At 36.3% G+C, this 9,789-nt stretch overlaps 1 protein-coding gene across 2 annotated transcripts; it reads right to left on the bottom strand.

The window, feature by feature from the left end:
- Positions 1-77: 77 nt before the first annotated feature.
- On the bottom strand, positions 78-9,049 carry LOC135585899 (cyclin-dependent kinase F-3-like). Of its 2 annotated transcripts, none has more exons than XM_065119428.1 (18): positions 8,869-9,049; positions 7,429-7,825; positions 7,264-7,342; positions 6,462-6,530; positions 6,266-6,355; positions 5,428-5,566; positions 5,251-5,353; positions 5,078-5,130; positions 3,612-3,678; positions 3,027-3,135; positions 2,876-2,941; positions 2,713-2,781; positions 2,581-2,641; positions 2,394-2,498; positions 1,929-1,963; positions 1,729-1,774; positions 556-640; positions 78-460 (listed from the first exon to the last, which is right to left on the bottom strand). In XM_065119428.1, exons 2-18 carry the CDS (start codon positions 7,434-7,436, stop codon positions 316-318), a joined length of 1,329 nt encoding a protein of 442 aa, XP_064975500.1. In that variant the 5' UTR covers positions 7,437-7,825; positions 8,869-9,049; the 3' UTR covers positions 78-315. The 2 variants fall into 2 exon arrangements, with proteins under 2 accessions (XP_064975500.1, XP_064975501.1); XM_065119429.1 differs by having other exon boundaries at positions 556-616.
- Positions 9,050-9,789: the final 740 nt, after the last annotated feature.

Raw genomic sequence — 9,789 nt, 5'->3', positions numbered from 1 at the left:
TTTAAGTGTTACATAAACCAGTAGAAATGTGCTCAAAAGCATCTGAAGAAACCACAGAACTGAAAAGAGTACACATCTAAGGTCCAACATGAATCTTCTTCTTATCATTCATCAGATTGTCACAGTTCCATTATATTTCACTGATATGTACAGAAGGGTCTCTTATTCTGTAGATCATTCTCTACAAAAATAGCAAACTACATCAACAGTTTCCACATCTACTCATCCGCTTATTTGACCGTCTCAAATGCCAATCTTTTGTATAATTGTAAAAAAAAAATGAAGAAAGAGAAAAAGTAAAAGTCCAAAAGGTGGTTACTCGAACAAGCGACCATGCTGGATGGGCGAAGAAAGAGACATCATTGGTCCAAATGCGCTGTTGTCCAGTAGGTTTGGCTGCACTGCAGGGAACGCAAACGCGGATGATTCTGGAACGCCAACCGTCATTAAGGAAGCTTGGCTAAGAACAAGCAAGTCAAGAACCAGTTTTCCAATTAATGAAGCATACAGACCAACATTCAAGCATGTCGTGCTTGGAAATCACAAGAACGTTACCTGCTTAGCATGTATGGTGATGGTAAGGAAGATATGTTTCTCACATCATTGATGTTATGATCTGAGGATAACAAGGGCCAAAAGACTGAACCAGATCAAGAAAAAAGAACCAAGTGAACATCCTCCTAAAATTTACAAAACAAGTGTAGCCAATTCCATTCAAGTAAAATTGCAAGTACATAAAAGCCCATGATAAGCAAGGACCGACTAAAAAAGGTGCATAACTTAAATAATTATACCGTAAACAAAGCATAAGGTAACATGAACCAATTAACAAATATATGGATGTTCAAAAGAAATTGACCAACATCAACCCCCCAATTGACATTGATGGAGTTTGAATATTCAAAGTCCTTAAAGCAAATATTTGCAAACAAAATTAATGAGATCTTTACATTGCAAAGCAAGCAGTCAAGGGCCATGATATGATGACAAACAATGAAGCTGAAGAAGGTGAAGAAAACGATTGACTATAGCAATGCAAAGTTGAATCTGGCCAAGACAGGCTAAAGGACACAACGATGACACAGAAATCCTTCATACTCCAGCAATCAAGATGACACGAAAGTGGCTTCAAATGGAAACTTGCAAATTATATAATAGAATTGTTGATCAATGTAAAATAGGAAAGAAATGGTGAAGCATTAGCTGTTTACCAAAGCACAAAGAGAGAGAGAGAGAGAGAGAGAGAGAGAGAGAGAGACCAAAAGATAAGCCATAAAATAATATAGGGCACGAATGATATGGCTAAGAACAAGATCCAACTTTCATTCACTTATTATCATTAGAGCAACCATGTCCAATTCATAGAAGCCATGAAAGACAAGATTTGTGGCCCTAAATTTGACTTCAACACAGACATAGTCAAATCCACATATCCTCAGCTTCCTGCATAAATTCGGCAGCCCTGGAAGCTACAAAGAGGCTTTCCAGTTGATGCCCATATTAGCATACTTGCTCGTTTACACAAGCATGCAAATACTCCAAAGAGAGAGTATCCATATATAATAGACGACCGATTGTTGCACTTTCTCTAAACAAAAACAAAGTCCAAAAAAAACAACAGATCCCCATTTGAGCTTTTGAAGCCACTCCTTCGTGATTTCATTGACTTATACTACCAATTATTAGCCAGAGTAATCTGCACATAACACAATCAGAACTGAGAGTAACCTGATTGACTAGAGTGGTCCTGATATCTGGTGTAAAACAAGAAGTCCTGCACGCGAAAAAATTGCAGAAATGATGGTTGATCAGAAGACAGCATATGGATACTTTTAGTAATCATGCAAATCTGTTCTTGCATGCATGTTTGGATTGTTTGAGTGCGTGCATGAACTTGTATATGTCTAGCGCAGCTGCTGCTTATTTACCTCACTTGGTTGTTGCAAAACATGGTTTCCAACCTCTGCAAGAAAATTAAAAAGATAAAAGTAGTTAGAACTGAGGCACAAGCACAATAACTTAATAGAGATGAACAAACAAAATTACAAGCTACATCAAATTAATTCCAATAGGAGTCAAGGCAGAGATGAAAAATCTCCACAAACTTTCTAGGAACTAAGCCCTTAAGTCACTAGAAAGAAAAATCATAGGAAGACTGCGATGAAAAATATATTTTGGGAACTTCTCTTCCACACCAATAATGTCGGGATTACATAGTAAAAACATAAAACTGGTTAACTATCAACATAGAGAGTTTAGACAGAATCTACTAGATTTATAATTAGTGGTCAATAATATACCCTCCCTGTCTGAAAATCAAAATTCAAAGAATCACTACTGAGATATTATGGAAAAAAAACCTCGGAGGAAAGGCAAGGGTTATTATAAATCACCTCTGTCAGGAATACTAGGCTTGACTGCTAATGTTAAACCAAGAAAGCAATCGTCTGATTCTGTGCCAAAATCCCATAGATTCAATTCAAGCTTTGGCTTATCTCCTACAAAAAACAAAAGTGTGAATAAGTTTGATATCAGTGTGTAATCCTATTACCTTCAAATCATTTTTCACTGGCAGCTCACCAGTTTGTTTTTTCTTTAGTTGAGAAGAATCCTGAAGAGGACATGGAACCCACGTGCCAACCTGAAGGGACATACATAGATGAGAGCTGTCTCAATTAGAGTCAAAGCACAATCGAGTATCTGGGACATTACATGGAAGAAAGGGTGTTGTAATGACTGCTCGGCAGTTGGCCGCCTTTGTGGGTCCCAGGAGCAAAGTTGCTACATATAGAAAACACCATTACTGTAAAAGAATGATCCAGAACTTATAAATAAAATGGAAGAATAAGAGGAAATAAGAATTAGAAGAGCCAACCAGGATCAAATCAATTGCTTCCAAGCTGGCATTAGGAATAATATCTGAGAGATTGGCAGGCTGAAACTATTTCATGGGATAGAAAACAAAGTTATCATATACAGAACACAACGAAGAACTAAAATATATTGGAAAATACATAGATTTACACCTGAAAGAAGTTAAAATAGACAGATCGTTCGAGGACCATCCCTTCTGGCCAAACAGAGTTATCTGGAGTCCCAAGAATAGTGCATATTCTGTATATCTGATCTATCTCACTGTGCAGAAAATAGTGAGAATTAACTAAACAGGACATTCAGGGAACAGAAATATGTACAGGTTCTAGTGTGCATCGAGTAGCCCACGTATACAAGAAATTTCAGAGTACTCGTAAGCAGGAAATTTTGTAGTGGCCTTAAATCAAAACTTAAAGAAAGATTTTTGTGTAGTTTACAGGAAGATAAGCATCGTTGGAAAGTTAAAAATGAAGAGAATAGTCACCTATGGGTTATATAAGTGACAGAAATTATGCAGAAAATAAAGCACCAAGAGATATTAGAGGTCAACACTTTACAAAAAAAAGTTCTATCAATGAAACCAAATGATGAATAAGATATACGTGGCAACATGTACCAACAGTGACAAAGCATATTTTTTCAACATCCTGTATGTCAATCCATGTGTACATTTGGAGAATTTATCAATGTTAAAAAATGCTTGCTTTTACTTGAGAATTAGAGGTTTGGATTTTCACCTTTCACCAGGGAAAAGTGGAGACAACATAAAAAGCTCTGCTAGTATCGCACCGACAGCCCACATATCTGTAAAAACATTGATCTATAACTTATTCACTTCAAAATATGACCATTCAAGAGCAAACAACTGACTCCTAGTATGTAGAAATTCAGTTTGGAACTTCGTAAATCAGCTGTTTACATGTACTGTTATATTTGTATGTACCCTGGGCAGATTATGTCACAAAGGTCAGCTGAATTATTGAAGGTTCAAACATGTGGATGTTACAACATCATCAGATACCCCGAAAGAGTCAACTATAACTCATTTTCCACCTTTTGGATGGATGTCTTGCTGTGAACTAGCAGTCACATATAATGCCACGAAGAAAAAATTATGAGACTTGGGTGCAGGTCATGCATTACTAGTTACAATCCTTGTTGATACAAGTAGATTTGTGTCATACGAAGCACCCATGTAGCATGGCAATCTCACCTTGATATACTTTATGCTTGGCATAAAGAACTTCAATGTTTGGTTTAAGACAATGCCCACAAAACTATTCCATCTAATTCCAAAGATCATCAATTGATTATAATAGTCATGTAGATGAAGCAAACTCAACTCCAGCAATGGAGTTGAGGGTGGATCTGAAAAGTTAAAATTAATATACTTAGCAGCCCCAAAGTAATGATCATGCTGTTCAGAGTAGCATATATCTTTTAAAATACCCACAAATACTTGTTTGATTTCAGAGGGATTTCTCTCAAACTGGGAGGCATAAAAAAGAAAGCTTTGCAGAACAATTTTTTTCATTTGACAAGGGAGATAGAAGTACCAGTGCAGTTGAAATAATAAATTTGCCCATTTAACATGTTTATGTTGACATCAGCAATTGAGAATTCACGTACGTATGTTCTAAAACTTATTTTCTCGTACCAATCTGTTAGGTACAATTCAATTTTTTAGTGGCTTAATGAATAGGTAAAAGATCTTTGAAACAAATATTTTGCTAAATTATTAAGGAGATGTAGATCACTCAAAAGAGTGAATCATTAAGTAAAAGATCACTTCATACGCCTTGTTTATCTGAGAAACTCCAAAACTGGTCCACTGAATCAAGCTTACCGTATCTCTTCAACATATTAAATGGTCAAAAAACTTGGACACTACAAATGTAGAAGCTAGCGAAGGATATTTCATGATTTTCCTGGGTTATAAATCCTATCAAGTTCATTGGTAAAAGCAAACTGACCTAGGCAACCAAGTTCCAGGGACCAACATATATGAAGTTATGAACACAATGTCTAAATGAGAAAAATATATTTTAAGATCTTATGAACTATGTCAAATGTATGCAGGAAAAGTACTGATCTTATATCAATGGAAAACATATGAAACCAACAAAGAATGACAAATTGTAAAAATCAAAAATCAAGAACAAACAAATGAGAGAAGAACCAGCAAGGAACAATCATTAGCTACCAATTGCAGGGGTGTACGACGAAGATTTCAATAACACCTCAGGGGCCCGATACCTTGACAGAAATAATCAACTACCAGTCAGATAATTATAAACCCTACAGTAACTCATCATCATGTCAGTTTACATTTGCTGGAATGTAACTTATTATATCAACTGAATGTCTTTTTTTTACCATCTTGTAGAAACATATTCAGTATATGGAGGCTCTGACATTACTTCTCTTGCCAATCCAAAATCCGCAATTTTGATTAAATCACGAGTCACCAAAAGATTCTCTGAGAGCAATGAGTACCTTATAAGCTTTTGATTGCAAACAACATAATCTGACCAAATGACACTGAACAAATACCAGGTTTTAGATCCCGATGAAAGTATCCATTCTTATGCATGTATGCAAGACCTTGCAATACTTGTGACATGAGGCTCCGTATCTCCCACTCAGAAAAAGGAGTTCGTCGATCTCTCATGACCTGGTATAGGTTATGATCCTGGACACATTAATTCAAAAGCAATGAGATTTTGGACAATGGAAATTTAGAAGATTGAAAATGATGAAATTTGGTATTCATATCAGATAATGTCCGATGGAACAAATAACAATTGGCATAATAACCTCATATTCCTGGAAGAAAACATTCATGGAGAGTGTAATGGCTGATCAAATCTTGTTACAAGGAAAAGATCTTGTATTTGCACACATTACAAAAAACTAAAAAAATGTCAGTTTCAACCCAGACCCATGGTGCATTGGCCCAATCTGGCCCGATTAATTAAGTGTGAGCTTTGACCAGGAAACAGGGTGCAGTAGAAGCATAATTTCGAAAAGACTACAAATACGAAGGAGATAGACTACAGATATGAAGAACATCTAAATTGTATAAGGTTATAAGGTCAAAAAACAGAATAGATAAACTACATGACTAGAAACAGACACTTTCAGATATTTAAAGATTTCAATTTGAGATTATTATAATATGCTAACTGTTTCTCACTCTAAATCAGTGTGAATAAGTTATAAAAAAAAAAAGACACTGTGAGTCCTAAATTCTAAAAATTTAAAGAAGTTCCCAGATCAAACAAAACCAATTTCTTTCATCTTCCTAAATCAGCATCATGGTATTATCCTTCCTGTTACTGAAATAAACATATAATTCTTCTTACTTCAAGATGAAAGGTAGACCACTCACCATATGTTCAAAAATAAAGAAAAGCTCATGATTTTCTCTAATGATCTCCTTCAAATTGACAATGTTGGGATGATTCAACTTACGAAGAGACTGCCAAAACATAATAATTTCTTTAAATTTCACAAACCACATGATTAGTTCAGAATAAGCCACAAAAGCAGTATCGCGAGGTTCCAAAAAATAACATGAGATACACCTTAGCTTCACGTAGATTCATGCATTCCTCCCAGAAGTAGAACTTTCTCTTCATTTTCTTGATGGCAACCTGACATAAAGTTCTCAGATTCAGTGACCAAAGAAATATCAGTTATCTAAAATTTTGAAAATGTTACTGACAAAAATGATTCCAAATTAATTCAAAAACACTGATTGTAAAACAAAACAAGATGCTAACCCATTCTAGCAATCAAGACAAATTTCCAAGTTTACTTTCAGGTCTATCATGAGTCAACCAGTAAATAAGGGGTGAAGGTATTCCCCCAGAAGGAATCAGTGACATGGTGACATGGAGGACCAGAGAGAGATCAATCAAGTAGCGGCTCTCTCTATGTCTGCCCAGCTGACTAAACAGCAGAAGTGGGTGCTGCCAGTGGTGTACTTGATGAAACATTCCTTTAACAGTTTTTGTGCTTTAGCCAAGGCTTTTTATTTGTTTGAGGTTCTGGATGACCCAGACAAAAGAATTCTCTAGATCCTTAGTTCTGCATGCCAATCCATTCATCATGTTTTAAAACACATGCCAAACACATTCCTCAGTTTGGTCTATCCGACAACAAGTTCATCAGATGTAGCGATTTTTTTTTTGTTATAGATTCATAAGAATGGACTCTCGGTCAGTAATAATAGAATAGTTTCATTTTCGTTGATTTCCCATTTCCAACAGCAGATTCGTATATACCATGTAATATTGGGAAAAAAACAACTGAAAATAAAAGATAACTGGTAAGCTGAGTGTTGCTCAGAAGGTGCCTTCATCTGATGGAAAGTTCAGCACTTACTATCTCACTATTTTCTCTATTGAGTGCTTTATAAACATTTCCACAGGTTCCATCTCCAATCTCCTTTATCAGTCTATACCTAAAAGAGATCGACAGCAAATGACAATATAAGCCCCAGCCTGACATGAAAATTAGATTAAGAAAATGCAGTGGTGATTTACTTACTTTTCCATAATGAAGCTTTCCCAGCAAACAAGAAAGACCTTATCACTTAACTCCCAAAGAACTTAAAATATGAGGCTCTGTACCAGCTTCGCAGTGAATTCCACCAACTTGTAGGTAGGCATTGCCGATTGCATATGTACTTACATAGCTGTAAAAAAAACTGCTGTCATGACATGAGTGATAATGCATCACCCAAAACATGATTGACATGCTTATGGCAGCCTCCACAAGATGTAATCAACTATTATCATCTGCATCGAACAAGACCAGTATGCAACACCTCCCCCAACACTACAACCAAAAAAGTGCCCAACCAAATAGATACCCTGAAACTACAGCAGATTTGGTCCATTTATCTGGAAGTATTTCCCAGTTGGTCCGAACTGGGATAATTGACCTGCAGTGTGACCAAATCACAAGCATAAATTCAAAATAGAAAGTACAAGCTAAAAAAATTATGATCCATTAATTTGAAATAGAGTCAGCTACCAAACCCAGCATATCAATGTGTGATATAGACAGATATAAGGGATACAAAAAAGGAAAACATCAATCACACGAGTAATCTCATTCACATATCTTGTGCATTAAATATGCGCTTAAGAAACCGTACATAACGTTCTCAATCAACAAAAGGGTCCAATCTATTTTGATTTAATGGATCAAGAACGATCCCCTTTAACCGCTCCAACGATACAACAACTCTTTAGCACGATAGATCAGTCCATCAAATCCAACACAACCTACTCAACTCCCCAAACAAGAACAGAAATTTGCTTCTAACAGGAAAAAAAAGGAGTCATCGTCAAGCAAGAAGAAGAAGAAGAAAAGGTTAAGACACTATTAATTTCTCTCATATAATCTTTTTCACTTGCATGCTTTAAAACTGTCGATGATAATAAAAAACGGTGCAATCTATTTCAATTTGGTGGACCAAGACCGATCCCCTTTTGCCGTACCAACGATACCACATCAAGATTTTAGCATGAGCGACGAGTCCATCGAATCCAACGTAACCAACTCAATTGCGAAAACGAAGAAGGAATTCACTCCAACAGCAAAAGCTAAAAAGAAGAATAAGCTGCAAGACGTTGCAACTCACTCGACAGCAACACGGAAAGGGGGAAAAAGGAAGACTTCTTTCTCACGTGACTTACCGATCAAACGAAAAGAAGCAACCTTCGGATTACAAAGCCAAGATCAACTGCGACCAAAAAAATGCAATCGAGGAAGATTCGTTTCGAGAGCCAGTATAACATCTTTATCAAAGGAAGGAAAAATTCGATCTTTAAAACCAAGGGAAAAGAATAATAAAAGGCAAGGAAGAGGCTTCAAGTCATCGAGGAACCGATCAAAACCGGCCCCAAATAACACAATGCATCGACACGATGACAGCCCAAGAGAGAACCCGAAACAGAGAGGGAGGAGGGGATCGCGCACCATCGAGGCGGGGGCACATCAAGGAACGATTTCGAAGGGCGGACCTTGCAGCAGGAGACGATCTCGGAGGAAGGCGGAGGAGGGGAGTTGCTTCAATCGGAAGACAAAGGCGAGGGATTTGGAGGAGCGCAGAAGAGGAAGATGAAAGCGAGGGTGGTGGAAAGCACCGGAGGAAGCGAAGCGATAGGTCCCCACACAATAAATAAATAAAATGAACTATAAACGACAATTATCAAATTACCTAAAATGACTAAGCAATCCATAAAACTACCGACCGACCGCAGTGGGATTAGCAAACCACAAGGCACAAACCAGCAGAAGGGACGTAAGGGTGTTTTAGTCATTTAGGGGGTTAGTGTAATAATGGCGTCGCATTGAGGAACTATGCGGGTAGTTCTTGCAATGATGAGCGTCGCATATCAAAGTTATGCGGGCTTTGGGTGGGCTTACATTTTTTACTCTCTTTTTTATTAATATTTTCGAAAAAAAACACTTTTTGATTTGTGGAAGAAAATTGGCTGATCAGAAAACAAAAAGTTGGATTAATTTAAAGTGTATAATTAGTTGTTTCTGTAATGATTTAGGCGAATATAATATCACTTTAATCATTGACTAACATGTAGAATTTTTTGTCCCTATATATTTTTTTCTCAATCCATTTTAATTATTTTTTGGCACTAAAATATATATATATATATATATATATATATTTTTTTTGAACTTGAATTTTGACTTGTCATAATATGTTGAGAGGAATCCTTAATGATATAGTTAAGATTTTTTTTTGAAAATTAATGTTATATTTATTTACTTTCTTTAAGTCATCATCATATAATTTTCACTGTAAACAAAAAGAATTCATATATGATGTATGATAACACTAAATCTATCTCCTTGACTTGTGCTTTTCCAATAAATGAT

This window comes from Musa acuminata, chromosome BXJ2-8 (assembly GCF_036884655.1).
Source record: "Musa acuminata AAA Group cultivar baxijiao chromosome BXJ2-8, Cavendish_Baxijiao_AAA, whole genome shotgun sequence".
Taxonomy (NCBI): Eukaryota; Viridiplantae; Streptophyta; class Magnoliopsida; order Zingiberales; family Musaceae; genus Musa; species Musa acuminata.
The sequence above is the reverse complement of the archived record's forward strand: the minus strand, read 5'-3'. Positions and strand labels throughout refer to the sequence as shown.